Consider the following 22,645-nt stretch of genomic DNA (forward strand, 5'->3'; position numbering starts at 1 on the left):
AGACACAACTGAGCGACTGAACTGAACTTTCTTCATTCTGTTCTTGAGTTCCTTCTGCTGTTTCCTTGAGGTCTTTTTCTTCTCATACAGGCCATGTCTCTCAATGCTTTGTTTGGACTCCTTCACATAATCCAAGGAATCGTAAATCATGCCAAAGCCAAGAGAGACTCTCAAGAGCCTTCTCCAACACCATCGTCTGGCCACCACCAAAATGGGTTCTGAATTCAAACACAAAGATGTCATCTGGTGTGGTCTTGTATGTTTTGGCCAGTCTCCCACATTTTCTGTTTTAGGTACTGTTGTCTTTTTGGGGTGAAGCACGTCGATGACCATGCCTTTCCCCTGAAGCAGCCGGTTGCTCGTGAACTTCCTGGTTCGGATAGTTACTGTGTTGTTCTTGACGGCGGCTGATCCTCAAGCCCCTTTCTGCTCTTCCAAGGCACCAGGGTTGTGGTACTGTTACAGCGGCCCTAAGACACCAGTGGGACCCTGCAGGACCCGACTCCCTCATTTTTAGGCCCTCTCACTCTAAGGTACCTTATCTCTCCCTGTCCCTTCTCCTTTGGGGGAAGCTGCATAAACAGGGCACCCCACCACCCCTCCACGCCTCCTCCAACCCTCAGCCATGCCAGAAACTTCCCTCCAGTCTCTTCAAAGAAGCACACAGCCACAGGAGCATCATTCCATTGCCTCAGTTTTAAATATTTATTTAAAATCCAGAAGGGAGAAACAGAACCCACTTGGGTTTTAACACATTGACATGTGGACAGAGACGTGAACGAGGACAGCAGAGAAACCCAAGGACAAGACAGACGCCGGGACAGAGGCCAGGTGAAGACTGGCGGCCTGTAGACCGAGCGCTGAGATGAGGCCCGAGCTGCTACAAAAAACGCACTTCCGGGAGCAAAGGGGCGGTGGGCAGGGCAGGGAGATAGGAAGTGGGGGTAGGGGAGGGTGGGCCAGAGTGAGGTATTAAATAAGGAAAATCAAATCCAATTCCCAAAGAGACACAACTTTAGAAAGAAAAAAAGAGAGAGACACACAAACAGACTTTCACATGAAATTTCCCCTTCTATAAAAATAATTCCATAGTTAAAATGACCTCAAAAATCCAACCTGGATGCCGACTGGTTCACTGATACAGGACAATTCAGATTACCCTGGTGAGCCCTGCCATGCTGAACTCTGAGATTCCCACAACAAGCCTTTCTCCTGCACCCACGTTTACACTTGGAGTTAGCAACACTGGGTTTCTACAGAATTGAATGACAGTGAAAAAGCAAGAGTGATGACTGTTATCTTGGAAGGATAAACTCCAGAATGGAAGACCTTAGGAGATGGTCTGTGCCTTCATGAGATAGGTCCGTATTTACATTCCACCTCCAAGGCCAGTCCTGACCCAGCGCCATTCTCCTCACTGGTTTCTGCAAGGTCAAAACTCAAGGTCAGGACTCCCAAGTCTAGATCACACCATCCAAGATAAGCTAACTTCCCTCCAAGACCAAGAAAGGCCAAAATAAGATCCTTCATGCTCAGGCCTCCCCCTGCCTTCAGAGGACAAGCATTTTAAAGTCCATAAGTTAAAAGGTAAATCTTTCCTACTTCTGTTTCTGGTTGTTTTTTGTTTTTTTGCTTTGCCTTTTTTTTTTTTTTTTTTTTTCACTTTTACCTTCTTTCCCCACCTCCTTAACAGATTACCTGATGAGCACAAGGGTGACACTAGGAAAATTTAAAAAATTCCCCGAACTTTGTCATTTGGAGGAGAGAGAAAAACGTGGATGATACCCCACATCTAAATGTTTCTTCAAAGTCTGTGGCAAAATGGTAGCACCTTCAGAATCTTAAATAGAGTTGTTTTGTTTTTTCCTTAAAAAAATCACATACACTACAAGACAATTGTGAGCACCAGCGATTTCACAGTGGGAGGTAGCAGACGTGGACACCCCCAGCCCCGAGGACCTTACCTCTCCCTCTCTGCATCCATCGCTTCCCACCCCCTGGCTGCTCTCTCCCCTTCTCACCTCTTTCTCAGATGAAAAAAAAAAAAAAATAGTAACGCACCTTCTTTGTGTTTGTTTAAATAATATATATATACTTCTTTCTTTCCTTTTCTCCTTTTTTCATGTCTCCTCTCTAATATTGCACATCAAAGCTCCCTGGCAGGGACCAGTTGACAAAATGCCCCCTTCTCTCAAGCTGGCTGGAAGGTGGGGCTCTTTGGGCAGGAAGCTGGGCAGGGAAGGGGGTGGCCGCAGAGCTGGGAGACAGGCCATGGGGCTCAGGCGGGTTGCAGGCCCAGCTTGCTCTGGCTGGCTCTTTGGTTGGTGCTTGGGGCTGAGCTGGGATCAGCTGTTCCCAAGGACACCTCGTGTGTCCTGCTACCCTTCAGCCTCTTCCACTGGGCAGACAACAGCTGGGGTCTGCTCAAGGATCCTTCAGCAGGTGAGTTGCCTTTCCTGGGCCCACCTACCCCTAGGTACCCTCCCTTTGCCTCTTTCTCCTCTTCCCTCCTCCTCGAGGCCTAGAGGAGCCAGGAGGTCAGAGGTCAGAGGAAGCACGCAGGTCCAACTTCAAGGCGGTACTGCTTCCCTGATGAGGCAGGAGGGAGGTTGTCCACGCCAACAATGGGCAGCTGCTGGGGGTCCTGGGTCCGGAAGGTGAAGAGTGTCTGATGCCAGCGGCCATCCTGGATCTGAGGGTGGAGGGAAAGGGGTACACACACATCCACCATGGTCCTCATTATGTATCACGTGCCTTTCCCCATCATCTTTCTTCTTCCTTTTAAAATATTTATTTTTTTGGCTGCACTGGTTTTTTTTTTTTTTTTGCTGTGCGAGGGCTTTCTCTAGTTGCAATGAGCAGGGGCTCCTCTCTAGTTACACTGCACAGGCTTCTCATTGCCACCGCTTCTCCTGTTGCAGAGCATAGGTTCTAGGGTGCTCAGGCCTCAGTACTTGTGGTACACGGGCTCAGTCGCTCTGAGACATGAGGGACCTTCCCGGACCAGGAATTGAACCTGTGTCCCCTGCATCGGCAGGTGGATTCTTAACCACTGGACCACCAGGAACGTTCTCCCTTTCATCATCTTTCTTCACAATTTTTAATGTCCACATGGCATTTCACTGCCACAATGACCTGTTTGTGTCCATTTAGATTGCTTCCACTATTTGATTCCTATACATAAAACTGTCATGAATATCATTGTAGCTAAACTTGTGCATATTGTGACATTAGAACAAATTCCAGAAGTATCAATTTGCTGGATCAACGGATAGGTACATTTGTAAGGCTCTGAATATATACTGGAGATATATATGTAGCTGCTGCCCTGAAAACCTCTACCAATTTATTTTTAATTTTTCCAAATAGCTTTGTGTGTGAGAGTGTTGGGTTTCCCCGCATCCTCAGTAACACTGCACATTAGTGGTTTTGTTTAATATTGTGAGACTGGATTTTTGGATGACTTTCTGTCTCCCTCTTCAATTACAACCCAGCCTGTTTTAAGCCTTGGAAAATAAGCAGGTTAAGAGAAAGAAATTAACCAGAGGGCAGGGGGCAGAGAGAAGAGTAGAAATATATCCTTCTATAAGTAGACTTGCAAATAAGTACCAATCTACCAGCCCAGACCTTCCCTTGAAAGTTTCCCAGGGAGGAAAGAGGATGAAAGCAATTTTATAAAACTGCTATAAAAAATTATTACACAAAGATAAAAAATATATGCATACAAATATATTATAGTATAGTATAAAATTATACTAATATATATTATAGTATAAATTATAGTATATGTTATACTAATATAGTATAGTATAAAATTGTTATATATAAGAACGTGTTTTTACATTTATCTGTGCATGAGGGGCCTATGAAGGGCCCCAAGAGTTACCTTGCAGCCATCCATGGACACTTCTGGACTGAACTGACCCCCGGCCTCAAAGATCTGCCCGTTCCAGGCCCGGAAGCGCACAGCCTGCTTAGCTGGGGTCTGCCCGGTGCCCTCCTGCCACACGGTCATGTTAAGGCAGTGGATGGTGATCTGCTGTGTCACCTCAGAGCTTAGCAGGTGCAGAAAATTCATCTGGACCCGGCTGATGGCAAACTCCACCTGTGGAGGAGACACAGCGGTCAGGCAGGGTTGGACTTGGCTGTCCACCGTTCTCCGAATTCCTCACTTTCCTCTGGAAGGTCCAGGCACAAGCCCTTTCCTGGGAAGCAATTCCCAGCCACGGTCCCAGAGGTGTTGCTCACTCGAAAGACAGAAATACTGAGGTGGGTGTGAGTTAGTCCCACAGCCAAGGAGTAAGGAAGGGAAAGAACCAGGTCTGCCTGACTCCAGCCAGAGCCGCGAGGGTCCTGATGTACTGTCTCCGGGGCTGAGCTGGGATACAGAGGCTCAGAGAGGGAGAGGATCTTGCCCAGGATCGAGAGGCTCTTAGAGGGCAAAGGAAATGAGAAGTGGCTTCACCACGTTTCTAAGTCCCAAGCTCCAGGTAGGGTGGGGTGGGTGCTGCTGGAAAAGACAGGCCTGACAGCAAACGAAAGGGCAGGATTTGGGGCTTAAATGGACTGTAAGTCCTGACAGTTGGGTTTTCTCTTTTTTGTGATGCGAGTGTCTGACTTAAGCTTTGATTGCTAAGACATCCACTTCAAAGAGGCATCCACTTCAAAGGCAGACTACTTCCTATAAATACCCTGCCAGCCACGGGACTAGATAAAGAGCCAGGCCACCTCCAGTACTGAGGCCCCTTTGTTTTTGAGCTCTGGATTGATTTCAATAACCAACCACTTGGGCTACTTCTTTCTTCTCCCTCCATGCTTTAAATTCTAGCCCTTATATTTTAAATTCACCAATGAAGACTGAGCTTACGTAACCTTAGTGCACCCCCACCCCAATAAAAGCAGAACCCCAGGCCCATGCACCATCTCTCTCTCTCTACCCATGACCCCAGTGTGGCTCTAGGTGGGCTGTGTAAATTCCAGGTCCTGTAAGTAATAAACCTTTACTTTTTTCAAAGTTTCCTGATTTTATTGAAATCGTAATAAGAACCATGAAGGCTGGTCCGACCATGACATGGTTATTGATAGATTGAGAGGGACATAACAATTGGCGTAGTAGGCGGGACTGCACAGTCTCCCTTGCTGTCCATGGCGAGGAGGCCCTTGACCTGCAGCTTGCTTACTAACCACCTAATTCAGGTGGGTGTTAGCATCTGGGAAAGGACTCTGTCTCACTGCGGTGTGCTTTCCCACGTTGCTGTGATTGTTGTTGTTTAGTCACCAATCCGTGTCCGACTCTTCTGCAACCCCATGGACTATATATAGCCCACCAGGCTCCTCTGGCCATGGGATTTTCCAGGGAAGAATACTGGAATGGATTGCCATTTCCTTCTTCAGTGGCTCTTTCCGACCCAGGACTGGAACCCACAGCTCCTGCTGCATCTTCCGACTGCAGGCGGACTCTTTACTGCCACTGGGGAAGATCCAACCCCAAAGGTCACGCCTGCCTTGATAATCCAACAGTCTTCCCAGAGCAGTGTGATCAAGGCCATAGGCTCTTACTAGCCACTGAGACCACCGATTATAAAGGCTTTGTTGTTTAGTTGCTCAGTGGTGTCTGACTCTTTGCGACCCCATGGACTGAAGCACGCTAGGCTTCCCTGTCCTTCACCATCTCCTGAAGCCTGCTCAGACGCATGTCCACTGAGTCAGGGATGCCATCCAACCATTTCATCCTCTGTCATCCCCTTCTACTCCTGCCTTCAGTCTTTTCCAGAATCAGGGTCTTTTCTAACGAGTCAGCTCTTCGCATCAAATAGTCAAAGTACTAGAGCTTCAGCTTCAGCATCAGTCCTTCCAATAAATATTCAGGGTTGATTTCCTTTAGGATTGACCGGTTTGATCTCCTCGCAGTCCAAGGCACTCTCAAGAGTCTTCTCCAGCACCATAAGACAAAAGCATCAATTCTTCGACACTCAGCTTTCTTTATGGTCCATTAAGGCTTTAATTGACAATCAATGTGTATAAAGGTCCTCTGGGTGGGTTAGATCCCTGGCTTGGAAAGATCGCCTGGAGAAGGAAATGGCAACCCACCCCTGTATTCTTGCCTGGGAAATCCCATGGACAGAGGAACCTGGCGGGCTACAGTCCACGGGGTGGAAAAAGAGTCGGACACGAGTTAGCAACTAAACAACAACAAAAGGTCCTCCATGCCTCGAGGGCAGAGTTAAGGACAGTGAATTGGATCACAAGGCTATGTCACTGCCCTAGGAGAGGTTCTGGGATAAAGGCATAAGAGAAATATTCCTGTACATGGGGAGGATAGGAGACCTCCACCTACGACCATGGAGTTGGTGGTTGTGCCGGAAAAGTGAAATAGCCTTGCAACTGGAAGCCAGTGGCCCACCAGACGGAAGACGTAACAGAGATCTGCGGTCTCCACGGTCCAAGCTTCACTCATCGCTGTCATTCTTCATCCCTGACCCAGTGGGGTATTGTGGCTCCTATCCCTGGTGTGATGTTACTAAAAGAATTAATGGACAAATATAAACGTCCTAAACATCTGATGTCAGCATCTCCTAAGAACCCTGAGGGGGGTTCTTGATAAATGCAAAACCCCATGGAAGCATCCTGGGGGGCACACCATCATGCCAAGTCTCTGATATCACACTCCAGGGGCCTGAGGGCTTTTCCCAAAGACCCTGCACACATCATGTGAGTGGACACAGACCTCAATCCCGAAGAGGTCTCTTGGAACACCCTGGGAAGGAAAGTGGCCAGCTGTGAAGACGGTTCACAGTGGTGCCATCCAAACTTTTCCTGTAACCCACTTTGGATTAAGATAATAGGAGAAAATTAAGAAGTAGAAACTGAGATGAAAAACTATACCTTAAATGAAATTCAAATTTTTCTTAAATATTTTATGTAGCAGGAAGGAAAGAAAGGAGCTAACTGGCTATTTGAGAGGGTTGATTTGTTTGTTATAGGCCCTCAATTGTTGTTATTCAAGGCTGCCAAAATGTATCAACTGGCCAATATCTCTAAAGACCCTAAAATTCATACTTTTTCTTAAAGATCCATCTGGGCTATACTCTCATTTCCTCCAAGATCTTCAGCTCCCTGGGCTTTCCCTTGAACAAGGCAGAACTAACAAACACATCCTATAATGCATCCCTTAAGGGAAAAGCTGAAAAGGGTTATCTAGCCATCGTGGATAAGAAAGAGGGAGCTCGGAAGACAAAGGACCCTAGACCACTGATGCTCCCCCAGGGTCCCTCCTCTCCTGGATGTTTATTCTTGGCGTGGTTGCATCCTTCCATCACAGTGATCGCTGCTAAGGCTCACAGTGAATGGAAAACATTAAGATGAGGCCCATCTCCTGCTGCACAAAATTGGCCTGATCTAGTGGGTTTACCGTTTCCACAGCTGTGGTTATCCAGATGACCCCCTCTTCATTTTCAACTCCAAAGAGGCCCCATTTGACCCAGGGAATTATTTTAATAAAGCACTACCCTAATTACAGGGCAGTCCTACAACATTTTACTGGAACTGCCAAAACCATACAAAAGGGACCAAAACTCCTAGAAGAAAATTTACATTCTTTCTCTGTCCCTTGAAGATTAAATCTTTGAAATGGAAACACCCCAGGAGGTAACTAAAACTCTGCCTACAATTGCCTGAGGATGAAGAAAAAATAAAAATAAAACAACAGAGAAAGAGACCTTTCAAAATACAAATGGCTATAAAAGCTCTCTTACTCAAAATCTAGTGCTCAGCCTCCTTAAGAGATCTTAAGTCATCTCCACAAATATTCGTAGAAAGCATTAGCTGCTGAAGCACGTAACTTTAACTTGTTCTGTCTGCCAGACACAATTTGGAGCCAAATGTTATTTATAAAAAAGTGAGTTTTACATTGTACCTGATTCATGGCTAAAGTTTTGGAAAGGAAGCTATAGAGTCTCAGGGTCTGGGTGTTTTTGTAATCTCTGGATGAATATGTGATTTTTTTTCTGTCCCTGAATGGTATAGCCAAAGTTAATGTGTAAAAGAGCTCTGTTTAAGTGGCTTAAAAATAAGCACTTATGAATTAGTTACTCCAAACATTCAGAAATACAGAAACTAATCCAAATGTTTTTCAAGTTCACATGATCTGGGATAACCTTTGGTAAATAAAAGCTAGCCTAAATTTGTTTTAATTAAAATAGGTATGTCTTCAGAGTTAACAGCATTAAATATACTGCAGATAGACAACTTTTCCAGTGTTTACTAGCCAAATAAATCCATGTTATTTTTATTACAAAAAAATTAGCTTGGGATGATGGCTGACTTTGTCTACTGTCTAATGAAGATTTTATAGATAGTTTAATCATATTGTTAGAAGAGAGAAAAAGAATTTTTTTGTGTGGTCAAGTTGGCTAAAATTGGATTGTTATAAGAGGCTTTTAAAAAAATAAACTAATATCAATAATGTTCTTATGTAATTTTCTTTCATTTGCTAAAAGATACATTTTCTTGGAGTATTGATCTGCTCCTGTTAAAAGTATGAAAAGTTATTCTTTACTTTTTAAGTAATCTGGCTAGATAGCAAAGATTTTGTGTTTTATCAGAATAATCTCCTGAGTTTCATGTTGTTTTAACTGGATGTTTAATTACCTGGAAAACAGTCTTCTCAATAACAAAACAGCTAACTTTTGCTCACAACTATGGTGACTGCAGCCATGAAATTAAAAGATGCTTACTCCTTGGAAGAAAAGTTATGACCAACCTAGATAGCATATTCAAAAGCAGAGACATTACTTTGCCGACTAAGGTCTGTCTAGTCAAGGCTATGGTTTTTCCTGTGGTCATGTATGGATGTGAGTGTTGGACTGTGAAGAAGGCTGAGCACCGAAGAACTGATGCTTTTGAACTGTGGTGTTGGAGAAGACTCTTGAGAGTCCCTTGGACTGCAAGGAGATCCAACCAGTCCATTCTGAAGATCAGTCCTGGGATTTCTTTGGAAGGAATGATGCTAAAGCTGAAACTCCAGTACTTTGGCCACCTCATGCGAAGAGTTGACTCATTGGAAAAGACTCTGATGCTGGGAGGGGATTGGGGGCAGGAGGAGAAGGGGACGACAGAGGATGAGATGGCTGGATGGCATCACTGACTCGATGGATGTGAGTCTGAGTGAACTCCGTGAGTTGGTGATGGACAGGGAGGCCTGGCGTGCTGCGATTCATGGGGTCACAAAGAGTCGGACACGACTGAGCAACTGAACTGAACTAAACTGATGGAACCTTCTGTATTTGCTTTTAAAATCTTTTGTCACTTCAGCTAAGTAGATAATTCAGCATTTTTAAAAATACTGATCTGTGGTTCTTTATAATCAAGTGTTGAAAATCTTTGATATTTTTGACAAACTTCTCCAAGTCAAAGTCTAAATGAAGTCTTTTTGATCTGGAAGTAACTTTGGGGTTTTCCAGAGGATCCTTGGAACATGTCAAAATATCCTTCTCTTTCCTAATAAAAAGAAAGACACTAAACTAAGTAGGCTTATTTGATATGTTAAATCACATGGGAAATATTGTCAGGTAGGAAATAATGCTACGTCTTCTGTATGGAGATCCTCAAATGGATATATTTTGTTAATACAATATTCAAGAAATCATATTAAATTCCTGCGATTCTGATATGTAATGTTATCCATCATAACTCCAGTTATCTTAAAATTTTGTGTGTCACAGAAATAACAAAATTTTCTTTGTCAACTTCATCATAGTGAACTCTTATCAGATCTTTAACCGTGGGCACAAAAAATGTCATTTCTCTTGTTATTTATACTTATTGCTTTACTCTGATGTCTTTGCAAAAGTGCTCCATCTTCAGATTCATGGACAGGAGTCTGATAAGTACAGATTTTTGATACCTTTTAAATCATACCACTGAATGGGCAGGGATTTGCAGAACTCTAAGGAAAACCTGGATTATGAAACTGCTGACAAAAGATCAAGATCAGTGATCAATTGCATAGGACTGAATGAATTGATGAGGGTGATTATAATTTTTTATGACTTTTGTTTGGCAGTTATTAATCTTTGTTTCCACGTTTAAGGAAAATTGTTCTCTAAAGCTTAACAGTGACTTACAGCAATTTGAGGAAGTACACCTTTGTGAACAAAGATGAAATAATTGCTGTTTCTCCCTACCTGATCCTTCTAGAATTCGCTCTATGAGTGTTCTTATTCTCATGGCAGTATAGTTATTTGCATAAGCTCAGTAAGACTCTGTTCTTGTAACAGAACATGATTGGAAATACTGGTTATTAACAAGGCTTTGCTGGATTGTCATATTTGAGATATATATATATATATATATATAGACTCTGATATGACCAGATTGCTTAAGGAACTAAGGTTGACTTCATGGAGCCAATAAAGACCCCTGGAAAAATTGGTCTGTCACCTTGACTACAGGGTTCCCAGCAGTCTTATCAGGTGAGTAAGGAAGGCTCGGAGAAGGCAATGGCACCCCATTCCAGTACTGTTGCCTGGAAAATCCCATGGGCAGAGGAACCTGGTAGGCTGCAGTCCATGGGGTCGTGAAGAGTCAGACACGACTGAGTGACTTCACTTTCACTTTACACTTTCATGCATTGGAGAAGGAAATGGCAACCCACTCCAGTGTTCTTGCCTGGAGAATCCCGGGGACAGGGGAGCCTGGTGGGCTGCCGTCTATGGGGTCGCACAGAGTCGGACACGACTGAAGTGACTTAGCAGCAGCAGCAGCCGCAAGGAAGGCTACTTCCTGGCAGGTACAGGAATCAGAAGATATTTTGGGCACTTTCTGAGAAGAGAGGAATTTACCCAAATTTACAGGTATTCTAGGCAAAGTCTGATGGTTAGATCTTGGTTTCTTGCCCTGAAGAAGCTTCTAAAATTCTATCTGAGACTCCTTATGAAAGGTTTCAGCAAAGCAGCAAAGAGCTCATGTTGTCAATCACTTTTCTAGCTGCCCTTGTGTAAATAACCACATTTGTTGAAACTAGATTTAATTTGCAAACAAATTAGTCTTTCTATGGCTCTCTTTAATAGAAATGGGGATGACTGTACAGAGAAAAATTGTTTCAATAGAAACTATGACACATGGTTGTGGACACTGGATTCTAGTTCTGTTAATCATCTGAGACCTTGTTTTCTACCTGTAAATTGGACAGGATGCTGAATTCTTCTTGGCTCCTCCAATATCTAGCTACGACTCTCCAAACTAATGTTTCCAGTTTTTCTCCTACCCTTCTGATTTCATTTTCTATTGAAAATGAAGATTGCACTCTTCCCAAAGCCATGCACTGGGCTAACATGATATAAACTGCAGACAGCTCATCACAACTGTTCTTGTATGGACAATCTTCATGCCCGTTGCCATGTGGGCCACTCAGAAAGATCACCAGGCACATTCAAACTGCAACCCACGGAAACCTATCAGACTGCCTCTGTCTGCCCTCACTCCATCTGAAGATGTTTGGAGACCAACATCTAGAACTCTTCTTGACTAGCACCTTTAGAACTCAAAAACTGGGATTATAATCTTCTCAAATCATTGACTTTTCTTTCTGTTTTTTGGCCACATCATGCCTCTTGTGGGATCTTAGTGTCTCAACCAGGGATTGAACCCAGGATCATGGCACTGAAAACGCCAGGTCCTAACCACTGGACTGCCAGGGAGTTCTTGACTTTTTTTTGTTTCCATACAGATGACTCTTATTAAATACCCGATTACCTGTACTGTACCTTATTTGGGTATCACTGCCTCCTGAAATGAAATACTACTCTTTTACTGAACTGACCTATTCTTAGGACCAAGAGACTGGTTAGATGAGATACGAAACAATCTCCCTACTCAGGATGGATTCAGACTGACCTACTTACACACGATGTCCAAGATGTATAAATGGTTCACAACATTACACAAATCTTGGAACAGATTCTAGGGCCCCTCAGATCACCGACTTAGTTTCATTATGGGATCCTTCAAGTTTGGGACAATGGCTCCCGACTGAATTTCAGACTACTGCCTCTATAATAATTACAGGATTTTCCGCTGTGATCCTGTTCAGATGTGTATTTTCTGGGTTTCAAGGTGCCTTACCCCTGACTTTTAACATACCAGCTACCCAGGAGGTTAATGTCCTCGCCACTGACTCTGACGCCTCACGTCACAGGGCCTCGAAGGGCAGATGGTAGTGTAAACCCTGACAGTTGTGTTGTCTCCTTTTCTGTGATGCAAGTGCCTGAGCTAAGCTCTGATCGCTGAGGCATACACTTCAAAGGTTATCCCCAATAAACACCTCGCCAGCCGCACAGACTAACCCTGGAAGGGCTGGGCCACCTCCCAACACTGCAGCTCCTTTGTGTTAGAGCTCTGGTTGATTTCAACAACTATTTGGACCACTTATTTTTTCTCTTCTCCTGCTTTAAATTCCCACCCTTAGGTTTTAAATTCACCAGCACAGAGTGAACCTGTGAAATCCTAGCCTCCTCCTCCTCCAATACAAGGAGATGCACTGTCCCTTTCTCTCTCTACCAGAGACCTCACTGTGTGGTCCCAGGTATGCTGTAATCTCCAGGTCCTGTAAGTAATAACCTTTCTACATTTTTTTTTCCTGTTTCCGGGTGGTTATTGCTGGAGGGCATTTGGCAACCTTAATAAAAATCAGAGAGGCTGGTCCAGCCACAACACTGGTTATCATTAGGCTGAGACCAGCCTAGGACAGTGGTTCATTGTTCCTGATGGGGATAGCAACTCAGATGGGCACGTGCATTGCCAACCCAGTGCCAGCCTCACCCGTCTGCTAGGTGGGTTTGCCACAAAGCTGCTGACCCTCCGTGTCAGAGGGAAAAGGGCCTGTTGGACTGTGAACTCTGCTTGTGGAGGCTGCCACATTTCCTGTTGAACCCAGCACCTGGCTCAGTGCCTGGCCCATGGTGGGGACCCAGCCAAGACTTGTTACCCAGCTGGCTGGGCTACGGATGTTCAGACTCTGGGTCTGCCGTGGTCAGGACAAGGCACTTTCCGGAGCTTCCCCTGGGGGGGGTCCAGAGTCCCACCTTTCCTGCAACCAGAGAAGCCCTTTTCTCTGCAGCATGAATTGTCTCATATGGAGGACTTGCTGCAACTACAGACCCACCATCCAGCGAGGGGCTTCCTAGCCAGGGGCGTGGTTATGTCCCACCCGCTGCTGCACACTGTCGTTTGTTGGACTTGCCCTGGGCCACCTAAAATTCTCAGCCCAGAGACCATCGCAGGTACATGGCCACCAAACATGAGCTACATATTTGCATATGCAACCCCGGGAACACATGCCCCAGGGGACCATCTCGCTGACTTGTTTTGTGCTTATGGTCATAGTTGTCCAAGCCAAGCCAGCTTGGCTAACTGCGTCTTAGACATTAGGCAAAGTTCTATTTGAACCATCAGCATCACCCAACACAAAAGGATTTGGAAACCAAAGGCAGAGATGAGGAACTGGGGTTCAGAAAGAGGAGATGACTTTCCTGAGGTCATGTAGCAAGATAGTTAAGGCTCAGTCACAAGCCTGGATGGACTGTGCTCCAGGGCAGGGGGCAAGGGGTGTAGAGAGGGCAAGCCAGTGAGCGCTGGCGAGCAGACGGGTACCTTGGAGGCCGTGATGGGCTTGAGACACGTCTGTCCACCATGTGTGAAGTTGCAGGAGACTTCAATGGTGTCGGACGAGCAGCCAAGGTTCGGATCCACCCAGTAGGTACCTATAGGTAACACGGGATGGGGGGCGGTGTATGTATGTGGGGAGGAACCCCAGGCTTGGTTCTATAGGTGAATCTGACACCTGGTCACCCGCTAAGTCCCAGCTGGACATGAAGTCAAGGAGGTGGAGCAGAAAAGGGATTCTGTGAGCTGTAGTGATGAAAGGAAACTCTCTGGGCAGAGCTCAGAGCTGGCAGAGTCTCCAGAGGGGCGACATGGGAAGTATCCCCCTGTTGCCACTGATAAGTATCATTTTCCAGAAAGGACAACAGGTTGAGAGAGGCTGAGCCACTTGCCTGAGGGATTTAGGGATTGTTTAATTGAAAGGTTTTGCTGCCAAGGCTCTGATCCTCCCAGAACTTGGTGGGAGTCAGGGCTTCTATCCCATCAACCACGCAGCTCTGCTGGCACCTGGCTTCTCCTTTTGGGTTTCCAAGGAGCCAAAGGCCCCACAGCTGATAGAGTAGGACAGCCTTCTCATGCAGCAGAGAGAAGGGTGGCTCACCCAGCTCACAGAGCAGGTCAGAGGCAAGACGAACATTTGAACTCAGGTCCGTCTGCCTCTAAAACTGTGGTCCTTCCAAGGCACCACACAGCTCACAGAGAGAGAGGAGAGTTGGATGAGGTGCGGGGGACAGAAACTGGGAATCCTGGCTCTCCGGGGGAGCTATGATGGGGGCCCTCCTGGCCCTGGGGCCTTTTTCTGCCAAAGCTCTTGGCCCATGCAGTGAAATGGTCACCCCCAGCTTGTGGATCTGGCTTGTGGGTTCAACCCTGGAAGGGTGGGACCCATCCTCTGTGTTTCCCACCATATCCCCATGCCCCAAGAGGCTCAACGCCTGGCACACTGTGGGGCTCTGTGACTGTTGAGTGAATAAATGACTGCTTCCCCAAGGACAGACACTCGGCCCAGTTGAGTGGAGAACTTAATGTCTAATTGCTCTGTCTTAGAGCTGTTAGGCTGCAGTCCATGGAGGCGCTAAGAGTCGGACACAACTGAGCAACTTCACTTTCACTTTTCACTTTCCAGCATTGGAGAAGGAAATAGCAACCCACTCCAGTGTTCTTGCCTGGAGAATCCCAGGGACAGGGGAGCCTGGTAGGCTGCCGTCTATGGGGTCGCACAGTCGGACACAACTGAAGCGACTTAGCAGCAGCAGCAACAGAGCTATTAACCATCTCTTTCAGCTCCTCCTGGAATTAACCATCTCTTTCAGCTCATCCCTGCCCCGCCCTGCCCCACACCTGGGGCCGGGAAGCCCTCTCTTGAGACAGACCCCACCGGCCCTCGTACCATCCACCATCTTCTGCTCACAGTCCATGAGGTCCCGGCAGACCCGGGCGGGGTTCTCTTTGGTGCCCAGGGGCGTCTTAATGCTCTGGATGAGGTTGCTGAGGTAGTGTAAGGTTTTAAAGATCTCCCCTCCCTGGTCCAGCACCAGCCGGTCCGGATGGCTGTAACCCTGTTGTGAGAAAAGAGGGCGGCCGTCGGGCCCTTGAGATCCTTGTCCGGCTGGAGCTCTGAGCCTCCAATGCCCCAAGTTCTTGCCACTGAGGAGACATCTGAGCTCCCTGCAGGGGCTATGCTTGGGTCTCCCTCCCAAATAAAGAAACTGGGGGCCAGCGGTGGCCAGGGGCAGATCTACCCAGAGGGCCTGGGCTCTTGAGAGATGTGGACAGTCAGCCTGGCTTCTGCTGCAGAACAGGAGGGTCCTGTGAGCAAGGAGTCAAGGAAGGGGTCCCAAATCCCTCAGGAAGGAGTTGGTGAAGGACTTACTTTCCACTCACTACCCCGTCCCCCACTCCCCAGAATGGAAGGAAAATAACAAGCTTTTCCACCTGCCCTTCCCCTGGCTTGTGAGCCTGGAGAGAGCGCTCAGGGCACAAATGGAAAAGTCTGACTATCTGAGCTGGGAGGTAGTGAGTTCACCATCGTGGGGGGAAAGCAACTCAGCAAAGGACACTCTTGACAGGGCTTGACCAGAGGACACCCAGGGCCCTGTTCAGCCTGGTATCCTGGTGCTGAGGTGACCACTGGCCAGGGTCTTAGCAGAGCCCATGGACAAGTTTCCTGCCTCTGGTGGATTCTGGGACTGAACCAAGAAGCTGCTTCTGACACCTCTACCTGACTCAGGAGGAGAGCAAAAGGGCTTGGCCCTGCTCTGGGTCACTTGCTGGCTTTGAATTGCCCAGTGTGGGCCATGTGGAGGCCACTGACCACATGTCGGTCATCATTTCTGTACCCCCCCATGGAAGGGACCCCACGTGGGCAGGGCCCTGGGTGGTACCTCTGCTCTCAGTGCCCCACTTGTGTCCATCCACGTCTGGAAAGCTGCCCCAAGGTCATCTTGTTGCTGTGCAGAGAGAAGACAGGGTGTGCCTCCTGGCGCCCACCAAGCAGGAGCTCCAGGGTCTGAGCAAGGGCCCTCCCACCCCACCTTCCCCAGTGGGATCCTGGTCAATTGCATGCCTTCTGGGGAACTCTGTTCTTCCTCTCCTTGCAAACAGATGCTTCCACTGATTTCCTCCAGGCACTTCCATAGTGCTCGGTTGCCCCCAAGGTTGAGTCCAAACTCCTGGGAGTGGCCTGCGTGCTGTGTTCTCCAGCCCTGCCTCTCTTCTGTCCCCTACGGGTGCTCCGTGCACCAGACATACTATTGCACTTCTCAGTTCCTAAATGCCATGCTCGGTTTAGCCCCCGCGCCTTTGCACGCGCTGCTCCCGTTTGCCTGGTCCCTTCCTCCATCATTCCATCTACTATTCCAGTGGTTCTCAGCCAGGGGTGATGCTGCCCCCTAGAGGGCATCTGGCAATATCGCGAGACTTCAGGGGCTGTCCAACTGGAGTAGGCAGTGCTACTGGGATGCAGTGGGTGGAAGCCAGGCTGTGGCTAAACATCCTCTGATGCACAGGACAATCACTCACAGCAAAGAATTGTCTGGTTCCAAATGTTCACAGCGCTGTGGGTGAGAAACCCTGCCCTGAACGCATCCTATAGACACCACCCTGCGATGGACCCTCTCCTGATGCCCCCAGGCTGGGTGTGGACCCTGCTTTCTACATTCCCACAGCCCCGGGGTCTCCCCTTTGGTTCGCACTGTAAGTGTCTCACTTCCACTTGCACCTCCAGTCCTGGCACTGGGCTTCCCAGAAGCATAGCTGCACGACCTCACCATGAATATAGAGAGGGGGGAGGATCCGACAGTGAGTAAAGCCCCAGGGTTGGGATCTGGAGCTGGGACTCTGGCAGTCCTTCTCAAGTTCAGATCCCAAGCCTTGCAACTCACTAACTACAATCTGGGCACGTTGCTTAAACTCGGTTCTCTCATCCTGATAATAAAACTCAGAACTGTTGAGAGGAATAAATGATTTCAAGGTAAAGAATGCGCCCACAATGCAGGAAGACACAGGAGACTTGGGTTTGATCCCTGGATCGGGAAGATCCCCTGGAGAAGGAAGTGGTGACCCACTCCAGTATTCTCACCTGGAAAATCCCATGGACAGAGAAGCCTGGCAAGCTACAGTCCATGGGGTTGCAAACAGTCACAAGACTTAGTGACTAAACAGCAAAATACATGAAAAGCACTTCTTTTTTTTTTTTTGGCCTCCCCACATAGCCTGAGGGATCCTAGTTCCCTGATTAGGGCTCAGGGACTGAGCCCGAGCCCTCAACAGTGAAAGCATCGGGTCCTAACCACCATACCACAAGGGAATTCCAGAAAAGTGCTACGAATGCTATATGGCATATAACAAGCACTGAATCTATTAGTTATTATTCAAAAAATCAAAATCCTCTCATTTTCCTTTTTTTTTTTTAAGAAGGAAAAGTCTTTTCCTAGATCTAATTTCCTTCTAGCTTGCCTTCTTCCTGAAGAAGGATGTAGAGGAAGAGGCCAGGGCTGTCATTCTAGTTTCGTGGATGAGACAGAGGGATGGACGGCGAGGACAGAGAGCAGGGATTCAAGCTGCTCGTGGCCAGGGGCTCCTTCTCCGTGCAGTCCTTTCCCTTGGCCATTCCCTGGGACGTGGTCGGGGCCTGCTTCTAACAGTCAACTGGGACCATGGTCAAATGTGGACAGACTGCCAGAGGGCTTGTGAGCGGGGGATGGGTTTTCATTCAAGCCAGGGAGGAACACCGGGGCTCAACCTGCAACCTTGCCTGACCCTGTTTGGACTCAGAATCTGAGCTGGACGGACTCTGTCATGTGCTGATGCATAGTAAGAAATCTATACTTGGTCTTCAATCCAATTCCTGGCATAGAGCTCCGAAACCCTTGGAACTTTCTGAAATAAGGTGTCTTTTGCTGTGTTCAAGAGATGACTTTTGGAAAGCTCCTAAGTAACCCAAGGGCCCGGGGGGCTGGTGGTCTCTGGAACCAACCACATGATCAGAGGGTTGCGACTTCCAGTTTCCAGTCCCACAGCCTCCAAGGAGAGGGGAGGGGCTGGAGGTTGACTCAATGGCCATCGCGATGACTCAATCGTGTCTGTGTAACGAAGCCCCCCTAAAATCCTAAAAGGACTGGGTTCGGAGGGCTCCCCGGCTGGTGAACAGGGGGAGATGCGGAGAGGACACGGAAGCTCACGGCCCGTCCCCACGCCTTGCTTGATGATGCAGAGCCTCCATCTGGCTGCCCCTCTGTGCGTGCGCTCAGCCGCATCCGACTCTGCAGCTCTATGGAAGGCAGCCCACCAGGCTCCTCTGTCCATGGGATTCTCCAGGCAGAACACTGGGGTGGGCTGCCATTTCCTCCTTCGGGGGAAAGCTCCCAACCCAGGGAACAAACCCGCATCTCTTCTGTCTCCTGCACTGCAGGTGGATTCTTTAACTGCTGAGCCACCAGGGAAGTCCAAAATGACACATGTGAGTTACAGCCTTTTATAATAAGCCACTAATCTGGCACATAGAATGTGTCTCTGAGTTCTGTGAGCTGCCCTAGCACATTAGCAGATGCCGAGGAGGGCCTGGTGGGAGCTTTTGGTGTACAGCTAGTTGGTCAGAAGCACAAATGACACCTGGATTTGCCACTGGCATCGGAAGAGAGGCAGGGAAGGGGGGTGAGGGATGGAGGTGTGGGGTCCCGGCGGGGAGCCAGCAGCAATCTTGTAGGACTGAGCTGTCAACCCGTGGAATCTGATGCTGCTCCAAGTAGTGTCAGGACTGAATTAAATTCTAGGACACCTAGCTGGTGTCACCCAAATTGCTCACTGGTGTGGGACAGCTCCCTTTCCAAAACTCAGGGGTTGGAATCAGTACCAGAAGCTTAAAGATCTGTCAGTGGAATGGCACAGAGTGGACCAACAGGACCCCAGGTCCAGCGGAGGGAGGTCTTCCTGGATCCACTGTCTGGGATACATTCTGGCTAATACCTGGGTTTCCTTCCCCTCGGTGCAGGGTTCAGGGTTCAGTATGGAGTGATGAAGGAGGGGCGTGGGCAGCCCCGGGCCAGGGAGGGGATCTGTTGTCATCCCTCCCCCACCACACCCCAGGCCTTACTACAAGTAGACCAAAGAGAAAGTTCTCCAACTTACAAAGTGGATAGGGCTCCCTGGAGGACCCTGCAAAAGAAGAGGCTGGGTCTGTGTCTGATGGGGACTGCGTGCTGCAGTCCCGGAGGCTGTCGGGAGCTGGGAGGGGGTCTCAGGGTATGCGAGAACCCACCACCCTGGTCTCTGCCTGGCACCACCCAGGCTGAGCTGTATTATCCCGGAGGCCTGGCCTATGAAGTCAGTCCCATGAAGGCCGCCAACACAGCCTGGGGTCCCACCAGCTGCCCCACAGTTCAAGGGGAGCGCACACTACCTACCGGTGGGCCGGGCTGCCCTCTGGGACCGGGAGGACCCTGGAGGAAGAGGAGAACAGTGAGGCCTCGCTCAAAGGCCTCTCATCCCCCGACCCAGCCCAGGCCTCCTCCTGAGACCCAGGCGCCGTGGCCACCTGCGTACAGACCGAGGTCCCAGGACATGACTGGTCACGGGCAGGAAAGCCCAGAGTGCCCACCCCCTGGACTCCACCATCCCCCCAGCCCTCACACCCCAGCCCACTCACCCTCGGACCTTGCAATCCCTAGAGGGGGACAGAAGCAGGGAGACAGAGTTAGAGGAGCAGGCTGAGCTGTGCCGCCCCCCTGCCCCCCGCCCACCACACTGCACACCGGCCCGTCTACTCACCAAGTCCCCGCGGCTGCCTTTGTCGCCCTTTGGACCCTGCAAGAAACCATGGCCCAGTGAGAGGGGGCTCAGAGGAGGAGCCCCACCGCCCGGATGGGAAAACTGAGGCTCAGACTGGCTCTAGGTCACACAGTCTTGCCCCAGTAGTCTTTCTGGCTAGCCCCCTGCACATACCTGGTGTCCTGAAGGTCCCAGGATTCCTAGGGGCCCAATGATACCTTCCTTTCCCTAAAGGGGAGAGAAAGGCTTGTGTGTCCTTGTCCCAGTGCCTGGGGAACAGAGTCACTAGGACAGGAGGGTAGGGGGCAGCCTGAAGGCCCCCAGGAGATGGAAGGGAGACCTCCCCAGGTGGGGCCAGGCCGCGCGTCTGCTGAGCCCAAGTGATGTGCGTAGCTGTTGGCCATTGGTGGGGGACGGGAGCAGATGAAAGCGGGAAAGACGGTTCCCAACTGGCAGGAACATCACAAGCAAAAGTATGGAAGCAGGGTAGGGGGTGGGAGGGAGGTTCGAGAGGGCGGGGACGTATGTGTGCTTATGGCCGATGCACGTCATACACAGAAACGAACACAACATTGTAAAGCGATTATCCTCCAATTAAAAAATAAATGTTAAGAGAAGGTGTAGAAACAGGTGGGGAGACAGTGGGCAGAGAAGGCTCAAGACTGAAGGAACAGGAAGGGTGACGTCACCCAGCTGATGGCTGGCCGGCCCCGGGCGGCTGACTGTGCTGGGACAGACCGGGGAGGACTCACCACCGAGCCAGGAGGCCCCCGAGGGCCCTGGATGCCTTTGAAACCGACGTCTCCTGGGGGGCCCTGCGGGAGGCGGAGAAGGGCTGCTGTGTCTGGGCGGCTGCTGGACGAGGGCTCCAGCAGCTCCACCACCCCTGGGGTCTGCCCAACCTTTGCCCTCCCAGTCAAGAGATGCCTTCCCCGAGAGGCTCCAGAAAGAGGAACAAATGTCCACAACTAGTAAGCAGCAGGCAGCGTGCTGGCTCGGCGCTAAATGGTGTAGGTCTAATCTTCATTGTAACAACTCTTTGCTGCTACTGTGCCCATTTTATACATAAGAAAACTGAGGCCTGGAGAGACCAGGTAACTTGCTCAGGCACAGAGCAGATAAACTGCAGAGCTGGGCTTAGAACCAAGGTCTGCTGGAACATGAGGCTAGGAGCCAAGGGTGTTCATGCTAGATTCTGGCCATGTTCCAGCCCCCACTGCAAATGCCCAAGAAATATTTGTTGAATGAACAAGTGAACAAGCAGGTGGATGGACAGGACCCCAAGAGGAATAGAGAACTGAACCTTAGGTCCGAAGAGGCCAGCCACTCCTGGGAATCCCATCTCGCCAGAATCACCCTATGGGGAGAACAGGATGAGACAGGGCAAGTGAGGCCAAGACAAGGTGCCTGGCCAGTCTGGCAGGACCCCCGGGCCTCCCTCCTTGAAGGGATATCAGCCACTCCACCTCGAGGCGATCAAATGAGTGTGAATGGCTCACAAACATGATGCCCGACAGCAGTGGCGAGAAATGCCAATACAATGTTGAACAGAAGTGGTGTGAACAGGTATCTGACTTATTTCTGCTCTTGGGGAGAAATAATTTAATCATTCACTAGAAACTAGAATATTAACTATAGATTTTTCATGACTGTCCTTTATCAAGTTGAGGAAGTTTTTTCTATACCAAGTTTGTTGAGAATTTTTATCAGAAATGGAGTTGGAGTCTATCAATTGCTTTTCTTGCATCTACTGAAATGATTAATTGGATCTTCTATTTTAGTCTGGGGAAGATTGCGGGCAGGAGGAGAAGGGGACAAGAGAGGATGAGATGGTTAGATGGCATCACCGACTCAATGGACATGAGTTTGAGCAAACTCTGGGAGATGGTGATGGACAGGGAAGCCTGGTGTGCTGCAGTCCATGGGGTCACAAAGAGTTAGACACGACTGAGTGACTGAACAACAAATTTTAGCTTGTTAATATGGTGAATTATATTGATTTATTTTCAGATGTTATACTATCCTTGCATTCCTGATCTTTTTGTTCCTGATTCACTTGATCTTCTTTTTTTAAAAAATACATTTCTTTATCTGACTGTGTTGGTTCTTACCTGCAGCATGTGGGATTCCAATTTATTTTTATTTGCAGCATGCAGGATCTGTGGCTGTGGCAGGTGAACTCTTGGTGTGCACATGGAATCTAGTTCTCTGACCAGGGATCGAACCCAGGCCCCCTGCACTGGGAGCATGGCGTCTTAGCCACTGCACCACTGGGGAAGCTTCAGATCTCATTTGATCTTGACATACTATTCTTGTATTCCTTGACTGATTTTTCTAACACAGTATTGAGAACTTTTGTATCTATACTTCTGAGGTATATTGGTCTGTAGTTCTCTTTTCTTGTAATCTTTGTCTAGCATAGACATCAGGGTAATGCTAACCTCATGGCATGTGTTTGGAAGTATCCCTCCCCTTCAATTTTATGGACGAGTGTATGCAGAATTGGTATTTTTCTTCCATACACAAAGACTAGAATTTACCAGTGAAGTCATCTGAACTTTTGTGGGAAGTTTTCAAACTGTAGATGTAATTTTTCGAATAGATACAGGCTGTGTGTGTGCTAAGTCGCTTCAGTTGTGTCTGACTCTTTGTGACCCTATGGACTGAAGCCCTCCAGGCTCCTCTTTCCACAGGATTCTCTAGGCAAGAATACTGG

At 48.5% G+C, this 22,645-nt stretch overlaps 1 protein-coding gene across 5 annotated transcripts in view; it reads right to left on the reverse strand.

The window, feature by feature from the left end:
* Nucleotides 1-681: 681 nt before the first annotated feature.
* The window catches only part of COL27A1 (collagen type XXVII alpha 1 chain), a 151,600-nt gene continuing 129,636 nt past the window's right edge, over nt 682-22,645 (reverse strand). For all 5 annotated transcript variants that reach the window (XM_042242831.2, XM_042242832.1, XM_060408850.1 and 2 more), the window contains 12 exons: nt 21,233-21,286; nt 20,682-20,744; nt 20,104-20,157; nt 19,930-19,965; nt 19,808-19,825; nt 19,566-19,601; nt 19,291-19,317; nt 16,047-16,112; nt 15,053-15,221; nt 13,651-13,760; nt 3,887-4,105; nt 682-2,692 (listed from right to left, as the gene is read on the reverse strand). In XM_042242831.2, coding sequence (XP_042098765.1) covers nt 2,546-2,692; nt 3,887-4,105; nt 13,651-13,760; nt 15,053-15,221; nt 16,047-16,112; nt 19,291-19,317; nt 19,566-19,601; nt 19,808-19,825; nt 19,930-19,965; nt 20,104-20,157; nt 20,682-20,744; nt 21,233-21,286 — 999 coding nt within the window. In that variant the 3' untranslated portion in view covers nt 682-2,545. The remainder of the gene's footprint in view (nt 2,693-3,886; nt 4,106-13,650; nt 13,761-15,052; nt 15,222-16,046; nt 16,113-19,290; nt 19,318-19,565; nt 19,602-19,807; nt 19,826-19,929; nt 19,966-20,103; nt 20,158-20,681; nt 20,745-21,232; nt 21,287-22,645) is intronic.

Source organism: Ovis aries, chromosome 2 (genome assembly GCF_016772045.2).
Source record: "Ovis aries strain OAR_USU_Benz2616 breed Rambouillet chromosome 2, ARS-UI_Ramb_v3.0, whole genome shotgun sequence".
NCBI classification, from domain to species: Eukaryota; Metazoa; Chordata; class Mammalia; order Artiodactyla; family Bovidae; genus Ovis; species Ovis aries.